Genomic DNA, 22,817 nt, shown 5'->3' on the forward strand with positions numbered 1-22,817 from the left:
CCGCAAACTAAAAGAGTTGATTGTTAAAGAGATTAATATTAACTACGACCTAGGTTAAACAAATTATCTCATATCACATCATTAACTTTGGGTCACATCAAATTAATTTTTTACCCATCAACGTCTTTTGAATTTGATTGAATGATCAAAATTATGGATATAACAATAATAGATGACTATATATTTGTATTTTAAAATAGGAAAACTAAAATTGTGAAATTTAAAAAATAAAAAGACTAAATGTCTCTATTTCAAAATAAAAGAATCAAAATTGCATATTTTTAAAATAGGAAGATCAAAATTGTATTTAAATCTTAAATTTAAGGACTAAACTAAAATGACAACACAAAAAATCACTTTAAATTTTCTTATTTTCAAATACCATTTTTTTAGAAAGCAAGAATTAGAAGTTGTGGAAGCAATGTCTTCCAAGGTTATTTTGATGACGCCAAAGAATCAAGAGTTAAGCAAATTCCAAAGATTCAAGAATCAAGTTTCAAGAATCAAGATTCAAGATTCAAGAATCAAGTTTCAAGAATCAAGAATAATCAAGATCAAGATTCAAGACTCAAGATTCAAGAATCAAGAGAAGACTCAATCAAGATAAGTACTAAAAAAGTTTTTCAAAACATTGAGTAGCACAAGAAGTTTTCACAAAATCATTACCAAAGAGTTTTACTCTCTGGTAATCGATTACCAGAAGGTAGTAATCGATTACTAGTGTTTTAAAACGTTAAGATTTCAAATTTCAAGAGTTACAACTTATGTTTAAACAATTTTAAATCATTTTTAAACTTGTGTAATTGATTACACAATACTTGTAATCGATTATCAGAGCTTCTAAACGTTTTAATTTTCAAAATTCAAAATGAAGAGCCACATCTATTGATGTGTAATCGATTACACCTTAATGGTAATCGATTACTAGTGACTGATTTCGAAAAATACATTTCCAAAAGTCACAATTCTTCAAGTGACTTGTTTTTGAAGATTTTTTTCAAAAGTCACATTTTTTTAAGTGACTAGTTTTAAAAGAAATTGCCAAGAGTCACAAGCTTTGACTTGAGTCATCAAGAGATATAAATATGTGACCATGACATGAGTTTCAAAAATCATCAATCATCTTTGAATCATCTATTTTTAAATCTTTTTTCAACATCATCTCTCAAACATCTTTCAATCAATCTTTCAATATCTTTCTATAGAATTTTCTAATTCATTTCTCTTCATCTTTCTAAAAGCTTTTTATCAACACTTTCTCTTCCAAGAAAAGTTCTTTGTTCAAAAACTTGTGCTATTCATCTTGTTCATTCTCTTCTCCCTTTGCCAAAAGAATAGAATGACTAACCACCTAAATTCTTTTGTGTCTCTCTTCTCCCTTTGCCAAAAGAACGAAGGACTAATCGCCTGAATTCTTTTGTGTCTCTCTTCTCCCTTACAAAAGATTCAAAGGACTAATCACCTGAGAATTCTTTTGATTCTTCCCTTCCCTTTAAGCATAAGATTTCAAAGGACTAACCGCCTAAGAATTCTTTGTCCCAACACATTAGAGGGTACATCCTTTGTGGTACAAGTAGAGGGTACATCTACTTGGGGATTGTTATACTGAGAACAAGAGAGGGTACATCTCTTGTGGATCAGTTCAAGTGGAGGGTACATCCACTTGGTTATTCAAAAAGAACAAGGGAGGGTACATCCCTTGTGGATCTTTGGCTTGTAAAGGATTTTACAAGGTTGAAAGAAATTTCAAGAACCGCAGGTTGCTTAGGGACTGGATGTAGGCACAGTTTGTGGCCGAACCAGTATAAATCTTGTATTTGTCTTCTTCTTCCCTACCTTCTTTAATTTTCGCTGTGTACTTTTAATTATCGCTTTTACTTTTGGTTAAGTTTCTATTTCTGTTCTTTACTTTCTTAACTTAGTAGTAAAAGCCTATTTGAATCGAGTAACATTAAGAATGATAGATTTTTAATTAGTTAAGACACGTTCTTAACTAATTCAACCCCCCCTTCTTAATTATTCTGAGGTCATTTGATCCAACAGAAGTGATGGGAGTAATCCTTGAGAAAGTTGAGTACTAGTGAAGGGATAACTCTTCTTTCCACAAATGTTGTTCTATCTAGGAATGAAATCCCTCTTATATACTTAAAGGGTCCTATTCATTTATGTCACACTTGTGGATATTTTTAAAATTAAAATATATTTTTTGTCCCTGTAATATTTTATGTTTATTTTTTATTATCACAAAATTAAAACGTGTGACTTTTTTTTACTTAGAATTAGCTTTGGTCGAATTCAAACCTGTGACATTTTTTTAATTTAAATTTTTAAATGTAATTTTTTCGGATTAAAAAGTTTTAATCAGAATTATAGGAAAAACATACACACAATGTTGGGAGACTAAAAACCACAACAAATTGTTGAAAAGAAATAAAAAAAAATTACGATGGAGCACATAAAAGACACACACAATATACACAATTATATAACACATAAATGCAGAGTTATGGAATACAAAATTACAGACTCAACTAACAACTATCTACACATAAAAGATAGGATAAACCATGTTTTCAGTACTTAGAAATATGGTTAATGTGATTGTAGTCCTGTAACCTTGTTTGTTAATCTGGATAATTTTGATTTTTTTTTTTTAAAAAAAGTCTTTGGAACTTGGCATGAATAAACAACAGAAAAAAAAATCCATTACCATAGCCCTGAGACAGTATTATTCAAAATCTTTTTTAAGCTATTACACAAAATGGATCGTTTGTGAAAACTGAGAAGATTCTTAAATGATTCAGTTTCCGGGTGTAAACAAAATCGAAAAAAGAAAGTAACTTTGGAGGTTTGGTGTAAAGGGTTCTTCATCTGCTCCATCCTTACGAACCCGTCGCGGAGGACCTTAATAGCACCCACCATCTCTGGCACCGCAATCCCTCTTCACACCGCCACTTGGCACCATCCCAAGGGGAGGAGGGCTGTAGAAAAACTTATTAGACGATGTCGTATGGTGCTGTTGTGACACACCAGTCGGGATCTTGCACCTCGCTCATTCAATCAAATCAGGTTTCAACCTCCAACACTTCTTTCATCTTTATTTTTCATTTTAACTTTGAACTTAATAAAATAAAAAAAAATGTCAAGCATGTCTGTTATTGCTTCTTTCTTCTTTTATTTTCCTGTTAATCCAACAATGCAAAGGAGAGTATTAAATATATGCTTCTTTTTATCATTTTTAATTTTGAATCTAGCGCGTGGCACTACCATCTGTTGACGGTAGAGGAAGAATAATGAGAAGTGGTGAGGCAGTCAGAGAAATGGAAATGGGTTCAGTGGTGGTTGAAAAAGTGGGAGGCAGATCATCTGTCACAAGTTGCTTCTCAAGATACCCCCTCAAGTTCATCATACCCAAAAAGGTTTTCAGTAATCTTCAATTTTACTACTATTATTATTATATTATGAATTTAATTGGAATGCATCTAAAGTGCATTTTTACATCTCAACCAAAAAATAGAGTGCATTTTTACATGAATTTAATTAAAATATACTAAAAACTGTGATCTGATTACAAATTAGCACGCACAATCCTTAACCTTTATAATAATTATCTTCAAAATATTTCTTGCATGACAATTATACTTTTTTTAATATCACCGTATTATTGGAAATTGTTGACTCAAGGATAATTTTTTATTAGTTGCTATTGTAATTTTTTTTACATAACTGTGAATTATAATCAAACTCTTTTTGTATTTCCATATAATTGAAAATTGTTGAATTTTTGTTGTATTAATTACTTTAAGAGTTGTATATAAGATAATTTCGAAATTAAATTCTTCTTATTATTATACTCTTAGTCATGTTTTGACTAAGCTGCATAGACTTTGTATGCTTGTGTTGTGGAGCGATCATTGGTATAAAAATCATAGCTTGGTATGCTAAAAATGTTTCTTTAACTAATTGCAGGTGGGTTCTTCCAAAACAGATGCTGTATGGGTTTATGCCCTCAACTATGGAGGTGGAATTGTATCTGTAAGTATGGTGGTTTTTTCTTAGCCCCCTTCATTGCCTTGGTTTTATGTGTCTATTTGCTTATGATTGTGGACTTGTGCTTGCCTTATGAGATGTAGGGTGACAACATTTCATGCAAATTTTCTGTGGGAGATACATGTACCATGGTGTTAACCACCCAAGGTTCCACTAAGGTTGACTAATTATTTTTCTTCCCTTATTGATTTTTTTTTTAAAAAAAATTGAGCTTGCTTCTGCGTCAGGTGCTTGTGAGTGAATATGATATATTGTCTCTTTGATTAGTTGATATTGGTTAGAGTGGATTGTAGTCTTTAACTTGGCTTATATGTAGATTATTGATAATTTTGTTGTCTTTGTTTAGGTTTACAAATCTGTGGGATCCAAGTGTTCTCAACAAATATTAGAGGTTACAACACTGTATATTTCTTTTGCTGTTCGTGTATTTATGCTCACCATCATTAATTTAAAGGAGTCATATTACATGATAGAAGGAAAAAATAAATAGATTAGCATTGATTGTTTTTCAATTTACAATATCTGATGGCAATCAAGATATAAGGCTTTCGCACGAGTATTATAGTTACTGTAGTTGTTTGATAAATTGATTTTTATATGGCATAAACGCACTATACTTTTCAATAGAAATACCTTGACAAGACAACCTTATTTTTTCTTGTGGTTAAAATTTAACTATTGGTGAGTTTATTGGTTTCAAGGGACAACTGACAATTGTTGAATTCGTTGTGTGTATTAGGCTAGAGTTGGAAGCAATGCACTTTTAGCTATCATTCCAGATCCAGTAACATGCTTTTCCACTGCAAGATACTGTCAGAAACAAGTCTTCTGTGTGTTGCCAGACTCAAATTTGGTCATGGTTGATTGGATTACAAGTGGGCGCCATGAAAGTGGAGAAAAATGGGATTTTGATCTATATAGAAGCACTAATAATATATTCTTAGAAGATGGTCAACCTTTATTTCTGGATACGGTAATTGTTATACTGCTGTCGTTGTTATGCTAGTTATCAATATTACTTCCAATTTGTACAAGCTGATATGTATAAAAAGGGGCTGCATGTAATATTCTTATAGTTTGTTAAAATTAACTTGAAATCTTAATCTCCTCTGTTATTATAATTTCCTCTTATTCTTTGGATTTTTTAATAGATTTCAATGCCAAAGAATGAAGCCAGTTAATTGGCAAGCCTGTTCTTGATAAATTTGGCTAGTTGTATTGTATGCACCAATCTACTACTTACTGCCTTTCCTTTTCCTTGAGGCCATTTCACCTGGGCTTGATGCAGGCAGCAGGCTCAACTAATTATCTTTATTACTGTTTGGGAATGTGCGATCTTAAAAAGGAGAGGTTTATTCCTTATACAAGATTTGTCCTTGTTGTTTTGTGAGATGTCAATATTATGTTCAGAGCTAAAATGAGAACATCCAAACCTAGCACTGTATGTTGCTTTTGCATTTTTCTCTCCCCTATACAGTGTGTTGTGCTTATCGCCTTTCTGAAATGACAATATCATGTTAGGTGCTAAAATTAGAGCATTAAATTTTTGCTGCATATGTTGCTTTTTTATCTGTCTCCTCCCATCACAAATAGTGCACAAAACAGCATGCCTCTTCTGGTAGTTTGAAATAATAAAGTTTCTGGAGATATTTTGAGAAAAGCAACTTGCACCATCTTTTATTTTGGGATTAATGTCCTATGCTCTGATATTCTACTCAAATGGCTTCTTGTTACAAACAGATGTTATTAGACAAAGAAAAAATTGGATGTGTACAAGAACACATGCACAACTACCAAGTAATTGCAATGATTGTACTCTTGGGGTGAGTGGTTTATTTTGTCTTACTTTTGGATTAATGTTTTTATATTATGAATTCATGTACTATGTGCCTTTTTAAGGCCAAAGATGCAGTATATCCAGAATCTTGTGCAAGATCACGTGAAAAAAGTTATGTCTGAGCAATTACAGCATCCTTCTGCTGCTTGGAGTCACCAAAGAGACAAGGCCGATCATTTTATTACAAAACCAAGCTTCATAGCTTCTTGCAGTGCCTTTGGTCCTAAGGTAAATTATAAATTTATTCAATTTTAATTAACCATAATGTCTAAATATTAGTGTGACGTCATTGTTTAAAGAGTGTCTGGACTTGAGTTTGTTTATATCTGACTTTTCCTATAATCCTAGTTTTGCTTGAACTCAATTGATTTTCTGGTCATAGATCCAAGATATAAGTTTTGGTGCATTGCTATTGCTCATTAGAGAGGAAACTTTCTATGTTTCTACTATTAGAAAATTTTAGGTTTTGTTTGTGTTAGTGAGTTATAATTGTACCATTACAATAGTACTAAGACTAGATCTAATTAGGGGCATTTGAAGGGAGTGCCGAGTGCCTATAAAATAATGGTTGGGATTATGATTCTTCTTTTTCCAGTGGGTTTAAGGTGACAGTCCATTTGTTATAAAATCTTTAAGGATTTCCTATATTAATAATTATAGGAAACTAACAGGATCTTGAAACCTATGATTCTCATAAATAATAGATAAAGAATGTCTATCTTTCTTCATAGTGGGACTTCTCTCTGGTATACTTTGATTTCTTGGAAGAGAAGAGAAACAAGTTTTCACTCTCTTGACTATTCTTTCTGTCTCTCTACGTTTGTGATGGCTAGAGATTAGAGAAAACATTTTTTTGTCAGAAAATGGACCTTGTTTTACGTTAATGGGTATTAACTCCTTTTATAACCACTACTCCCATCAAGTAGCAGTTACCTCTAAAAATTTCTTATTTAATCCAATTACAATTTAGTTCATAATTATTAATTATTTATTTATTAGTCCCTACATAAGTCACATGTATCTCACATGAGACATTAATTCTAACATTCTCCCACTTGGCTCATGTGACATTACTAAAAATAAAATAAATAAATAAATAGATTAAACTAACATAATGTGCACTAAAATGACTAAATCATTCTATACATTAGGTACATCATAATTTCATGATTAAGAATAGAAATCAATTCGAGTTATGGCAGTTGTACATCACTTAATCGACATAGTCCATTCCATGTACTACAAATTCGTTTCCTACTTAATATGACCATTAGTTAGGAATACATAATTGGTCCAACATAATGTCTTTATTCAAGACAGAACCTGTTAACATTACTCTAAAACAAACATGCATGCAAAGATAGAGAACAAGTAATCATAAACATATCATAATTGAGTTCAGAGTGTCACTAAAATGCATAACATAAATTACACTTAATGATCATCAATAACAATAATGTCTATACTTTCAACATGTTTTATAAATGTCTTGGGCAGTAATCCCTTATTCAAAGGGTCAACTATCATAAGATTTGTGTTAATATGTTCTATTGATACTCTTTGTTTCTGAACTTCTTCATTCACGACAAAGTATTTCAATTCCATATGCTTAGCACTAGAAAAAATACTATCGCAGAGTTATCACAATACATTTTCAGCGGTCTGTCAATACTGTCTACAATTCCAATTCCAAGCCTGAAAATAAAGTTTCGCAGCCAATTAGCCTAAATTGTAGCCTCAAAACATGCTACAAATTCAGCTTCCATGGTAGATGCAACAACAATTGATGCATATGGGATTGCTTCTATTTGTTTTCGTTCCATATCATTTCTAGGACATTGTGCGAGACTAAATTTGTCTCCTTTCTAAATTGGAACAGGTGATGCTAAATACCTTTCCATCCTAAATCTCTCCAGTACTTTATTGATCTATGCTTTCTGAGATAAGCCTAACAATCTTTGTGATCTATTACGGAATATTTCTATCCATATCACATAGTTTACCTCACTCTTATCTTTCATTTTAAAGTTACTAAAGAGAAACTTCTCAGCTTCATGAAGAAGACCACGATCATTAGTTGCAAGCAATATATCATCAACATACAGAATTAGAAAAATAATCTTACTCTCACTGACCTTCATATATATACACCGATCAATAGTATTTTCCTTAAATCCAAAGGAAACATTGATATCATTAAACTTCAAATCCCATTGGCAGGAAGCTTGCTTAAGACTGTGTATTGATTTCTTTAATTTGTACACTGTGTTTCTTTCCTTCAACTTAGAATCCCATTGGTTAGTCCATATAAACATTCTCCTCTAATTATCCATTAAAAAAAGGTAATTTTTACATCCATCTGATGTAGCTCCAAGTCATAATGGGCTACTAATGTCGTAGTAATCCTAAAAGAATCCTTTCTTGAGACCGGTGAAAACTTCTCTTTATAATTAATGTCATTTTTCTGAGTAAATCTTTTAGCAACAAGTCTAGCCTTGGAACTTTCAAGGTTGTCATGAGAGTCATGTTTAGTCTTGAAGACCCATTTACAACCAACTCTCTTACAACCTTTTGACAATTCTACAAGATCCCAAATACAATTATGTTTCATGGAATTTATCTCTTCTTTCATGGCATTTAACCACTTCTCAGAATTAGCACAGCTTACAGCTTGTGAAAACGAAACTGGATCATTGTCATTTTGTTTCTATTTCATGTAGGTATACCACATAGTCATTCGAAATAGTTGGTTTCCTTTCTCTTTGAAACCTCCATAATGCTATTTCTTGTGGTTCTTTCATAATATGTTCATTATGTATCATGGGCTCATTATTGTTTTGTTCCTCTTCATTATTTTTGGAATAACAACTAAAGGAACAATCACCTTACTGTTAGAGGCACAAGCTAAAGAGACTTGCACTCTAATTTCTTTAATTTTCACATCTCGTGTAATTGTACTCCCACTGATTTCAGCATTTTCAATGAACCTTGCATTTTCAGTTTCGACAATTCTCATACTATGATTAAGACGATAAAACATATATCCCTTTGACTTTTCTAGATAACTAATGAAATATTCACTGATTCTTCTTGCATCCAATTTTCTTTCTTGTGGAATATGAATCTTTATTTCTGTCTGACAACCCCAAACATACAGGTGCTTTATACTAGGTGTCTTATTCATCCATAGTTCAAACGGTGTCTTTGGAATTGCCTTACTAGAAACCCTATTCAACTAATATATGACATTTTTCAAGGCATACATCCATAAAGATACGAACAAAGTTAAATTTCTTAACATACTCCTAACCATATTCATTAAAGTTCTATTACGCATTTTTGATATACCATTTTGTTATGGTGTACCAAGCATTGTGTATTGCGCACAAATATCACCTTTCTGAAGGAATTTAGCAAATGGATCTAAGTGTTGTCCAGTTTCGTCGTATCTTCCATAATACTCACCACCTCTATCAAACCTAATAACTTTCACCTTTTTGTCTAATTGTCTTTCTACTTCATTCAATTTCTAAGGCATCCACTGCCTGAGATTTCTTATGCAGTAATTAAACATAATCGTAACGTGAATAGTCATCAATAAAGGTGATAAAGTATCTTTCCTTTCCAAAAGAATTAACATCGAAAGGTTCACAAATATAAGTATGCATAATTTTAAGAAGTTGAGTGCTTCTTGTAGCTCATTTCTTTGTACGTTTTATTTGTTTCCCTTTAATACAATGCACACAAATATTTAGATTCGTAAAATCTAGATCATAAAGAATTTCATTATTTATTAATTTTTCCATCCTTTTTCTAGAAATGTGACCTAAGAATTTATGTCACAAGAAAACAGATTGTTTGTTCACTAAACTATGTTTAGTGTCAACATTATGATGCATAGTTAAAATAATTTTAGCATACAAATCATCTAATTTCAATTTATATAAAATATCACAAAGAACACCAGTATCAATGAGATGATTATGCTTAAATAAACTAAAACATCCATTACCAAAATTAAAAGAGTATCCAGTAACGTAACATCAAGGTTAGATAATGAAATTAAATTCCTAGATAAACTAGGTACATAAAGAGTTTTCAGTAAATAAATCTCGACTACCACTTGAGCTTTCACTCCATTTCCCATGAAGACGAACTTCTCATTTGGGCTTATGGTTTTGATTGTAAGGAATTCCTACATAGTATTAGAAACATGAGTCGTACATCCAGAATCAATTCACCATGTATTATGAGGAATTTCAGTCAAGTTTGATTCAAAAAATACATGAGCATTAAGCTCACGTTTCTTTTCGAATCAAGACTTACACTTTAGGAAATCCTTTTGGAAGTGTCCAGATTTCCCACAATTTCCCACAAAGAGTCGTCGTTGATCTTTAATGGTCATTTTCCTTTATCATGCTTCTTCATAAATTTCTTTTCATCTCCTTGATTCCCTTGATGACTTACATAATTGATTGAGTGACTTCATTGATTCTTAAGCCTCATTTTTTCTTGAACTAACATATTGTGCAATTCATGCGCATTTCATTTATCTTTCATGGTTTTATAGCTCATTTGGAACGGACCATACTTAGATGGTAATGAGTGCAAAATAATCTGAACAAGGAAGTTTTCATTCACAGTCATTCCCAAGGTCTTAAGTCTTGTTGCAATGTTTATCATCTCAATGACATGTTCATACATAGTACGTGAACCATCAATTTTTATGGTGGTCAATGTACTCATTAATGTCCTAGCAAGAGACTTATTACCTGTTTGAGAGTATTTTCCCACTAACCCCATCAACTTTTTAGCACTTTCGATTTTAGGGAGAATTGTTTTAATAATGTCTGCAATAGTCTTTCTCATCAACATTAGGTTGAGTCTGTTAGATTTTTCCTAAGCTTTATAATGAATTTTCTCTTCATAATAAAATTCACATAAGTGTTTTGAGACATGAAACAGATGTCATTCATATGATTTGTTCACACAACGATCAATGTATATTGATGCTCTCCTTTAGGTGATACACCGACACACAACATACAAACATGATGATGCTAATAAAATTCTTAACATTCTTTGACAATTAAATATGCACCAATTAGTAGTACCTATTTTCATTGGGTATATAAATAAAACCAATGATACACACAAATCACCTACAATTATATTCATTAATTATAAGAACAACTAATCAACCTTTGGAAAATCCATAAATTTCTTATAACAATGAATTTCAATTACCATAAACAAATAATCATATAATTTAGTATCCATTATTTTATGAGTAATTGAAATAATCATGAATTTGGAATTAAATAATCTTATAAATTTGATCACTTTGGTGACTAACAAATTCATCATACACTTAATTCCAATCAAATATATGGTCACATTAATGGCTTTTTCCATGTTCACGAATATATGTTAAAGGAAAAAATCAACACCAGCCATTATCATCAAATCAAATTAGATAGCACCAAAAGATAAATTTGAAATTTTTCTCCAAATTTAATACATACAGCCCAAAGCGTCGACCAAGTACAAACATCACAAGTCTTTCTCCATTGAACAGAATCAAAATAATATAATTTTACGCATTCATACTTGTGATTTGAAAGTCAATTTAATTATACCCTTTTCAATATAAAATTTCATACTTGCAACAAAAAAAAATTCCTAAATTTCATAATTAGGGTTCAAGCATAATTGGGAGAAAATAAATCATTGTAGAATCATAAATTTAATCATGATACCACATGTAAGATCTTTAAGGATTTCCTAGATTAACAATTATAAGAAACCAATAGGATCTTGAAACCTATGATTCTCACAAATAATAGATAAATAATGCTTACCCTTTTTCATAGTAGGGTTTCTCTCCGGTGTACTTTGATTTCTTGGAAGAGGAGAGAAACAAGATTTCACTCCCTTAATTATTTTGTCTGTCTCCCTACATTTGTGATGGCTAGAGATTCGAGAAAACATTTTTTTGATATTAATCCCTTTTATAATCACTACTCTCATCACGTAGCAGTTATTTTTAAAAGTATTTCCTATTTAAATCAATTACAATTTAGTCTCTAATTATTAATTATTTATTTATTAGTTCCTATATAAGTCACATATCTTTCAAATGAGACATTATTTCTAACATTTGTTTGTAGTACATTGAATCTTGCTAGTTGGGGGTATATTTTGATTTGAAATTTGTGTTCCAATTGAGACAAAAGGGTTTTCTCCACTTAGTTGTCAGAGCATATGACCTTTGACACAATGCTGGGGAGGTTCAGGGTAAAGTCAGTATACATGGTGAAAGCATTAATTGTATGATGAAAGGAATGTTGAAATATAAACTTGATTTGGGCCTAAATTAATTATTTGGTTCCTTGGACTTAGTTATTTTGGGCTTAAGTAATTATGGATCATGTTTCTAGAGAATTCTTGTAGTGTTTGGAGTGTCTAGATATTTCTTATGGTTGTGATATTCTCTAGAATACTCTTTGGATCTCTAGAGTTGAGAACTCTCTAGAATTAGTGTGTCTAGAGTTCTCCTTAGAGTAGTATAAATAGAGATGTAATCCTACACATTTGTATCAAGCAAAAATACAAAGTTTTCTCCTCCATAAAGAATTCTCCTTCCTATCAAGTTTCTATTCAAAGTCTCCAATATTCCTAAACACTTTTCCTAAACATAAAAAGCCTTATTTCCAACAAAGTGGTATCAGAGCTTCAAGATCCTCAAAAGATGGCGAATGGAGGTTTTCCTTTCCAAATGCCGATGCTCACAAAAAAACTATGATAATTGGAGTATCAAGATGAAGGCGCTACTAGGAGCTCAAGATGTGTGGGATATCGTAGAGAATGGCTTCGAGGAGCAAGATGAAGCCTCGCTAAGCCAAGGTGTAAAGGAGACGTTGAAGGAGTCAAGAAAGAGAGACAAGAAAGCTCTCTTTCTCATTTATCAATCGGTGGATGAAGATACATTTGAGAAGATATCCAACGCAACAACGGCCAAAGAAGCATGGGATAAGCTTCAAACTTGCAACAAAGGAGTTGAGCAGGTAAAAAAGATTCGTCTTCAAACTCTTAGAGGTGACTTTGAGCGTTTGCTTATGGAGGAGTCCGAGTCAATTTCTGATTATTTTTCTCGAGTATTGGCCGTAGTCAATCAACTTAAAAGAAATGGTGAAGATGTTGATGAGGTGAAGGTCATGGAAAAAATACTTCGAACTTTAAATCGAAGTTTTGACTTCATTGTTATCAACATTGAAGAAAACGATTTAAAGACCATGACTATTGAACAACTCATGGGTTCCTTACAAGCATACGAAGAAAAACAAAAGAGAAAAATTAAACAAAAGGAGACTATGGAGCAACTACTACAACTCAACGTAAAGGAAGCAAACTATGCAAATTACAAGACCCAAAGAGGACGAGGTCGCGGCCAAGATCGTGGACGTGGACGAGGACATGGAGGAGAAGGAAGAGGTGGTTACAACAACCACTCCAACAAATTCAACAATGGAGAAAGAAGTTGGAATCCACAAGTAACAAGAGGTCGTGGAAGAGGAAATTCATGGTCGAGGTATGACAAATCACAAATCAAGTGCTTCAATTGCAACAAGATTGGTCACTACGCATTCAAGTGTAGATTCTCGAAGAAGGTTGAAGAGAAAGCTAACTTTGTAGAAGAAAAAGGCGGAGAAGAAGAAACTTTGCTACTCGCGTGCCAAAACAAATTTGAAGAGAAAAGAAACAAGTGGTACCTCGACACCGGCGCAAGCAACCTCATGTGCGGCGATCAAAGCATGTTTGTGGAGATCAATGAAGCGGCAACTGGTGATGTCTCATTTGGAGACGACTCAAAGATACCAGTCAAAGGCAAAGGTAAAATTCTCATACGTTTGAAGAATGAGAGTCATCAATTCATATCCAATGTCTACTATGTGCCTAACATGAAGAATAATATTTTGAGCTTGGGACAATTATTAGAGAAAGGCTATGACATCCATTTGAAAGAACATAGTCTTTTCTTAAGAGATTTTAGACATAACTTGATTGCTAAGGTGCCTATGTCAAAGAATAGAATGTTCCTCTTGAACATTCAAAATGATGTGGCAAAGTGTCTCAAGGCTTGCTATACCGACTCTTCGTGGTTATGGCATCTACGATTCGGGCACCTCAACTTCGACGGTCTAGAACGTTTAGCGAAGAAGGAGATGGTGAGAGGCTTGCCTAGCATCAACCACCCAGACCAACTTTGCGAAGGATGTCTAATTGGGAAGCAATTTCGTAAAAGTTTTCCAAAGGAATCAACAAGAGCAACAAAGCCGCTAGAGCTCATACACACCGATGTCTGTGGACCAATCAAACCCAATTCATTTGGTAAGAATAAGTACTTTCTCCTCTTTATTGATGATTATTCCAGAAAAACCTGGGTTTATTTCTTGAAGGAGAAATCAGAAGTGTTTGAAAACTTTAAGAAGTTCAAAGCCCTCGTGGAGAAAGAAAGTGGTCTTTCCATCAAGGCCATGAGATCTGATCGAGGAGGAGAGTTCACTTCAAATAAGTTCAACAAATATTGTGAAGACCATGGAATCCGTCGCCCACTGACAGTGCCAAGATCGCCACAACAAAATGGAGTAGCAGAGAGAAAGAACCGGACCATACTTAACATGGTGCGAAGCATGCTCAAAAGCAAGAAGATGCCAAAGGAGTTTTGGGCTGAAGCAGTGGCATGTGCAGTTTACCTAACAAACCATTCCCCAACAAGAAGCGTGCATGAGAAGACACCACAAGAAGCATGGAGTGGAAGGAAGCCCGGGATCTCTCACCTCAAAGTGTTTGGAAGCATTGCCTATACCCATGTTCCAGACGAAAAGAGGACAAAGCTCGATGATAAAAGTGAGAAGTACGTGTTTGTGGGTTACGACTCAAGATGCAAGGGGTACAAGCTCTATAATCCAAATAGTAGAAAGATCGTCATAAGTCGCGACGTGGAGTTCGACGAAGAAGATTGTTGGGATTGGAGTGTTCAAGAAGATAAGTATGATTTTCTTTCTTATTTTGAAGAAGATGATGAAATTGAACAACCAATCATAGAGGAACATATTACACCACCTGCCTCACCAACACCAAGGCTGGATGAAACAAGTTCAAGTGAGAGGACACCGCGACTAAGGAGCATTGAAGAGATTTATGAGGTAACCAAAAACCTAAACGACATTAACCTCTTTTGTCTTTTTGGTGATTGTGAGCCTCTAAGCTATCAAGAAGCAGCGGAAAACATAAAGTGGAAAGACGCCATGGACCAAGAAATCAAGTCAATCACGAAGAATGATACGTGGGAACTTACTACACTTCCACGAGGACACAAAGCAATCGGAGTAAGATGGGTGTACAAGGCAAAGAAGAATGCTAAAGGAGATGTGGAGAGATACAAAGCAAGATTGGTGGCTAAAGGCTATAGTCAAAGACAAGGAATTGACTATGATGAGGTATTTGCTCCTGTTGCTCGTCTTGAAACTATTAGACTGATCATTTCTTTGGCAGCCCAAAATAAATGGAAGATCTATCAAATGGATGTGAAGTCAGCCTTCGTGAATGGTTTTCTCGAAGAAGAAGTCTATATTGAGCAACCACTGGGCTATGAAGTAAAAGGGCAAGAAGAAAAAGTCTTGAAGTTGAAAAAGGCGTTGTACGGTCTCAAGCAAGCACCGAGAGCTTGGAATGTTTGAATCGACAAGTACTTTCAAGACAAGAACTTCATCAAGTGTCCATATGAGCATGCACTCTATATCAAAGCGCAAAGTGGAGATATTTTGATTGTGTGTTTGTATGTAGATGACTTGATCTTTACAAGGAACAATCCAAGCATGGAAGAGTTCAAGAAAGATATGTCAAATGAATTTGAGATGACGGATATGGGGCTCATGGCATATTATCTCGGCATCGAAGTAAAACAAGAAGACAAAGGAATTTTCATCACCCAAGAAGGCTATGCCAAAGAAGTCCTTAAGAAGTTCAAGATGGATGACGCCAATCCAGTTGGCACCCTGATGGAATGTGGCAGCAAGTTGAGCAAGGATGAAAAAGGAGAGAATGTGGATCCAACTCTTTACAAAAGTTTGGTTGGAAGTTTACGTTACTTGACATGTACAAGGACGGATATTCTCTATGCTGTAGGAGTAGTAAGTCGCTACATGGAAGCTCCAACCACAACTCACTTCAAGGCGGCAAAGAGAATCCTTCGATACATCAAAGGTACAACAAACTTTGGCTTGCACTATTACTCTTCTGAAAATTATAACATTGTTGGCTATAGTGATAGCGATTGGAGTGGAGACTTGGATGATAGAAAGAGCACTACTAGTTTTGTGTTCTTTATGGGAGATACTGCTTTCACTTGGATGTCAAAGAAGCAACCAATAGTCACACTATCAACTTGTGAAGCCGAGTATGTCGCTGCCACATCATGTGTTTGTCATGCAATTTGGCTAAGGAACTTGTTGAAAGAGTTAAAAATGCCACAAGAAGAACCTATGGAAATATGTGTTGACAATAAATCAGCACTCGCTTTGGCAAAGAATCCAGTCTTTCATGAAAGAAGTAAGCACATCGACACCCGTTACCACTTCATAAGAGAATGCATTGAGAAGAAGGAGGTAAAGTTGAAGTATGTGATGTCTCAAGATCAAGCTGTCGACATTTTCACAAAGCCACTCAAGTTGGAAACTTTTGTGAAGCTAAGGAGTATGCTTGGAGTCACAAATCAAGTTTAAGGGGGGATGTTGAAATATAAACTTGATTTGGGCCTAAATTAATTATTTGGTTCCTTGGACTTAGTTATTTTGGGCTTAAGTAATTATGGGTCATGTTTCTAGAGAATTCTTGTAGTGTTTGGAGTGTCTAGATATTTCTTATGGTTGTGATATTCTCTAGAATACTCTTTGGATCTCTAGAGTTGAGAACTCTCTAGAATTAGTGTGTCTAGAGTTCTCCTTAGAGTAGTATAAATAGAGATGTAATCCTACACATTTGTATCAAGCAAAAATACAAAGTTTTCTCCTCCATAAAGAATTCTCCTTCCTATCAAGTTTCTATTCAAAGTCTCCAATATTCCTAAACACTTTTCCTAAACATAAAAAGTCTTATTTCCAACAAGGAATGGATATGTGGTCTTCTTTTAAATTTGGTGAAAGGACTGAGCTGCCTTGATATGATGCTAGGGGTAGCTCCTGTGTCAAGGTGTCCTTGTATGAAGTCTTCTTCCTGTTCTGAGATCTTGGCTGTATTGCTATGAGAGATATTGACTTATAATGCACATTGATAATAATAAGAGAAATGATGTTAGCATTCCTCTAATAATAATAATCATAATGTATGAGATATCTAATTTGTTTTTGCGCGTCAAAAGGAGCAGGGAATAAAGACATTTGTTAAAAGTTGAAACAAAATGAAAACTGATTTAGTTTTTAGAGGAATGTCCAAAGATCCCATAATGAATTAGTCTTCATACTTGTTAGATTGTCATAGGACGATAGTGTCTTCAAATTATAGTTGCGTATGGCTATAGGACAATTCTCATATCTTTTAGTTTGGTGGATTGCAACTTACATCAGCACTTAAAACTCTTATTCATCTAATTGCTATGTCATTCATCAAAATTGGATCATTTTGTCCTCAACATAGAAGGGTGCTAGCAATTCACTCTTTCAAGCACACTTTTTATTATTTGGTAAATTTCATTTGAGTTTCACTAGGCAACGAGTGGGTTCATGTGAAATTATTTGGCGAGACTCACATAAAATTTACCTAATGGTGTCCTAAAAAGAGTGTGAATTAATGTGTTGCTAGAATCTTTCAAACATACATTGAAAGATACTATGGTTTGTTAAAACACTTGGGTTATAATATCCTGCTTTACGATTCTGTATTGTTATTTAGTTATAAATGTTGCTAACTGCAACTTCATTTTGTGTGCAGAAAATTGGTCTTCTTGTTCGAGTGGCTGCTGAGACAACTGAATCAGTTTACAAGTTTCTACGGCATCAATTGGCTCCCTTGGAGCCAATGATAGGGGTGCCACCATACAGATAAAGTGAAGTGTTCTCTGAAATAATATTAGTTTTAATTGCAGAGCTATATGTATTATAATTTTACATTCCTTTTATTCATGTATATTTTATTTTTAGTTATCAATCTACCATATATATTAAGGACCCAGGTTTTTAATTTCTGTTAAAGGATCAAACTTCTCTTGCATTCCTAGTTATCTTTTTTTCCTTGGGGCTAGGGCATATTACAAAACTTAATTTGAGAGAATTTGGCAGTCATTGAGCTTAAAATTAATAATATAATTTAGATATGGAATTTCTTGACTTCCTGCCTATTAATACCCTCCAAATAGTAACAACCCTTGTTTTTGGATTAAGAATGCTCTTATTTTTCAAAATAATGTCTAAACCATTGATACATTAATAGCTAAATCAAATAATAGCAGAGATTCGAAAACAACAACTATGGTATTTTTGCCTACATATTTTATATATTCTGAATTTCTAATGAACTTTCTAACCATGGAACAGAATTTGGAGTGATCTTTCTTTTTGTTTTTGCTTTTGGTGAATCTTGTGGTAACGCTTGGTAGACCTCAGAATGGGGGCGAAACATGACAGAGTTATGTAATATGGTTGGTGCAATTTAAAAAAGCAAAAAGAAAAACAACAACGAGGTTACAACTTATAAGAGAGGTATACTTTTGTTCCACGGAAAAGTATAACCATTAACCAAAAGTAGAACCCGAGAAAATGGAACGGTGTAGGTTGTTTTCATGGCGTGGCAAACATATACAAATTACATAACCCAAATTAAAGAAACTAGACTTGGTACCTGTGCATCAAAATATTTTGATTTTTGTAATTTTTTATTTAAATTTCATAATTTTTATATTTTTGTAAATTTATGCAAAATACAAACATAATTTTTTTTATTACGTATATAATTTAATTTTAAGATTAAATTAATCCAAGTCCCTGAAATATTTGATATTTTCAATTATATTTCAGAATTTTTTTTTCAATCCTCAAGTGCATCACATTTTTCAATAAGATTATTTATTTTTATTCTCACATAAGATGATTATTATCACATAAGGTGGTAGCTGGAATTATCATCATGTTGGTGACCATGATCACAATGTTGGTGGTGACAACGATAGTGGTGATTATAATAATGATTTTGACGTAAATTAAATTCTTAAGATATTTAATCTTTTGTTTGATAAATCTTATAGAGATTTTATGATTAAATTAGTTTTTAATTTAAATTTAAAATGTTTTAATCTTGATATTTCATTTTAATATAATGGTTGAAATTAATCATTGTCATTCTCATACAAGTATAAATTATAAAATTAGTATTCATGCAGGACATGGAACACTGAGCTAGTTTAATATGTAAGATAAATATAATTTATATTGTAAAAAATGTAGTAATTAGTTGAATGTTTTAGTCAAAGAAATGCAATCAGACTTATGTCGTGTAATATTTAGTAGTCATTGTAATTCTTCAAAAAAAGTAATAGTAATTATGTAATTTTGTTACAATTAATATTTTGTAACCGATCATTTAAAATTGTAATATATATATATATATATATATATATATATATATATATATATATATATATATATATTATGATTTGACTAAAATGTCAGTTACAAAACTAATAAAAAGTGAAAGTTAAAAAATAAATAAATAGTATGTTGTTGGTTTTGTTTTGGATTTGAACCTGGGAGCAATAATATGGTGTTGCAATAAGCAAACCATTAGTTTATAGTTGAGGACAGACTAATAATTATGATCAATAAACAATCTGTACAAAAAAATCATTACACTAAATGCCATCTTTTAAATCAGAAAAAAATGCCATCCCTTTTGTTTAGCCAAGTATACGTACACAGAAAAATGCCTTCTGCTCCTATTCACCAGTATTGCTAGCTAATGTTTACAAACTTCTTCGTTGGGAAGGAATCCCTGCTGCACATGGAGAGTGTGGAAAGTTAAGAACAATATTATGAATGATAAAACATACCGTTTTGTGATCATCAACACTTCAACAATATAAGCAGTAACACAAAGGCTGGGGGAGATCACGATTGAATAGTAAATTTTACGGATGACTCCTAGATTATTTTTTTTAGCAACACAATGATAAAAAAAAGTAGTAATAAATCCATGAGTCATCAACACATGCATGCAACTTTATACTTTTATTCTTTTCCAATGAATAAAAAATTTTCTTGTATATTTTTTGATAGAAGATTTCAATCAACCGAAGCTAAGCATGAGAGTTAGATGTTGGGAATTTTCTATAAACCTTACAAAATACCAAATGAACACCATAACACATTACGTCAGATTATCAAGAGGTTTTAAGGAATACCTGGATCCATAAAGATTTTAATCAACACACAGCGGAATCTGATAGTGGTCACGAACAATTGATTTAATGACCTTCCTCAACCAAATCACCTTCTTCCTTATGGGACCTTTGTTTTCTCTTCAAATGGGGGGAGGAGAAACTGTTTATTGATTTGGTGTCTTGGGGGACCATAACCATGCCTTATGTTTTAAACCTATTAAGGTTCTCATTATCCCCTAATGGGTCAAACTGGTTTTCGCTCATTAAGCTCATATCAATTTTCTAACAGTCTAATGGGTTCACTTAAATAGATCACTTTATATTGAACCCATTTAAATGTAAATAACTAATATAAATGTTATAGTATAATATGCAGCCCATATTAATTAATTAGGAATTATAAAATTCCTAACAATCTCTCACTTGGGCTTCATATTAACCTTAGACATTTATATCACAAAATTCTTTAGGCGCGCAACCGTATGTTATTTACTTTTAGACTCCTTTTATACAATCTGGTCCATCTCATATAGCAACAGGAAACCACTGCAGTTTTCATCACAATTTAGCTTGACTAAGCCACAATGATCACCACTGTTACTCATACTCGATGACATAGATCAAATATGGATAAGTAGCATGGAAATTACATACAATATGATCTTAATCATGTCTACTTCCAACTAGTCTAAACTTTATTCTTTATAGAGATCAATCCAAAATGCAATACAAATATTGCACACAAACAAACTTATAATGAAATGATAAACTTCAACTTTATTTTTGCAAAAAATCCAAATAACAAAATGTTTGCAAACTGTAAGATATAGAACATGAGTATGACTCCCACTAAACTAAGGTACTATCAGGAATTACACCCATATGAGCAGTGTGCTCGTGAAAAAAAAAAACTTTAGTGTCATACCTTTAGTAAGTGGATCAGCTAGCATGGAATGAGTTCCTATATGTTCTATACAAATCTATATTTTCTGGATTCTTTATTTAACAACCAAATATTTTATGTCAACAAACTTTTATTTGGTTGAATCCTTAATAAGACTGCTAAGATATTGTCTCAATAAACACCTGATGGCTACTTAATGTTGGCGACAACATGCAAACCGATTACGATAATTTAGCAATCATAAATTCTAGTATGATGCCTCATAGAAAAATATTAACTCCACCAACATGGTTAAATGTGGATCCTTATGTAGAGTGATTGCTATTAAGACATTCTGAAAAATCGAAGTCAGAATACCCAATGATCTCTAAACTTCTAGTCTTTCGATATGAAAACACATAGTTTCTTGTTCTCTTCAATTAACGCATAATGCGCTTTACTAATTCTAGTGTTACATACCAAGATTACTTGTATATCACCTTAGGACTCCCACAAAATAATTTCAAACTCTAAATTTTATACATGTAGATTTGGGATTCACATATGAGTAATTTAAACCATAGTAGTAACAACAACAACAATTAAAGAAGAGAACAATAAACATGTAATGCACAAATAATCTTTATGGTAAATTTCAAGACCCAAAGAAGATACCTAACGCACCATTAATCCTCAATCTTTGGATTGAAAAAGACTAATTGCAAGTGGTACTCTCAACGCATTGATCAAACATTGGTGATAAGTCTCGTCAAACAAAGGTTGCCTTTTGACACTCCATTGCTCACATGGAAATCTTATATGATGATTATTCCTGTCAAATAATGATTGTCTTTGAACATTTCATTATTCACATGGAAAATCACACTATTTATAATCACCACATGTTTACCATTGCAAACATGTAATTATTCTGTCAAATTGTGTCTTCCTTTGGGCCGAACACACTTCACAATAATTCCATGCAACATCCATGTAAATTCAATCAAATTAACTTACGCAACAGAGGTTACTTTGGCAACATGTTGTTTCAATCAATTTAACCAAAAAATACAAGACAAATTAATATAACAAATGGGAGGTCTTAAAATTACACAAATTTTCTTAAAATTACACAATTTAACCAAAAGAATCCTTTGAAGATACTGGAGAATAGGTTTCTTTATAGTCAATGGCTTCCTTCTGAGTAAAGTCTTTAGCAAGTAGAAGAGCCTTATATCTCTCGATATTACCCTTTGAATCCTTCTTGAGGTTGTTGAGGTAGCTCTAAAGGTATTTGAGGGAGAACCTCATTGTTGTCTTGTTCTGGAATAATGTCAATAGTTTGAACATTGTCTTCTATTACTGGAGTTGTGTCTTGAACAATAATTGGTACGAGGACTTGATCACTGCAAATAACAGGTTCTTCCTCGAAGACAACATTTCTTATGTTCCCTTTCTTCCCAAACTCAACTTCCTCAAGAAATCTCGCATTTCCCGTCTCGAAAAAGGATCTTAAGGTGGGATTGTAAAATTTATAGCCTCGAGAGCGTTCAACATAGCCAACAAAATAGCAGCTAATTGTTCTTGAGTCCAGCTTTCTTTCATATGGCCTATAA

The 22,817-nt window shown here is 33.0% G+C and overlaps 1 protein-coding gene across 2 annotated transcripts; it reads left to right on the forward strand.

The window, feature by feature from the left end:
• The first annotated feature begins 2,580 nt into the window (after nt 1-2,580).
• On the forward strand, nt 2,581-18,131 carry LOC547706 (urease accessory protein UreD). Of its 2 annotated transcripts, XM_006574412.4 has the most exons (9): nt 2,581-3,069; nt 3,255-3,419; nt 3,970-4,035; nt 4,134-4,208; nt 4,397-4,441; nt 4,790-5,023; nt 5,791-5,873; nt 5,950-6,115; nt 17,879-18,131. In XM_006574412.4, the coding sequence occupies exons 1-9, from the start codon at nt 3,004-3,006 to the stop codon at nt 17,990-17,992; spliced, it is 1,014 nt and encodes a 337-aa protein (XP_006574475.1). In that variant the 5' UTR covers nt 2,581-3,003; the 3' UTR covers nt 17,993-18,131.
• Nucleotides 18,132-22,817: the final 4,686 nt, after the last annotated feature.

The sequence above is a fragment of the Glycine max genome, chromosome 2, assembly GCF_000004515.6.
Source record: "Glycine max cultivar Williams 82 chromosome 2, Glycine_max_v4.0, whole genome shotgun sequence".
In the NCBI taxonomy this organism is placed as follows: domain Eukaryota; kingdom Viridiplantae; phylum Streptophyta; class Magnoliopsida; order Fabales; family Fabaceae; genus Glycine; species Glycine max.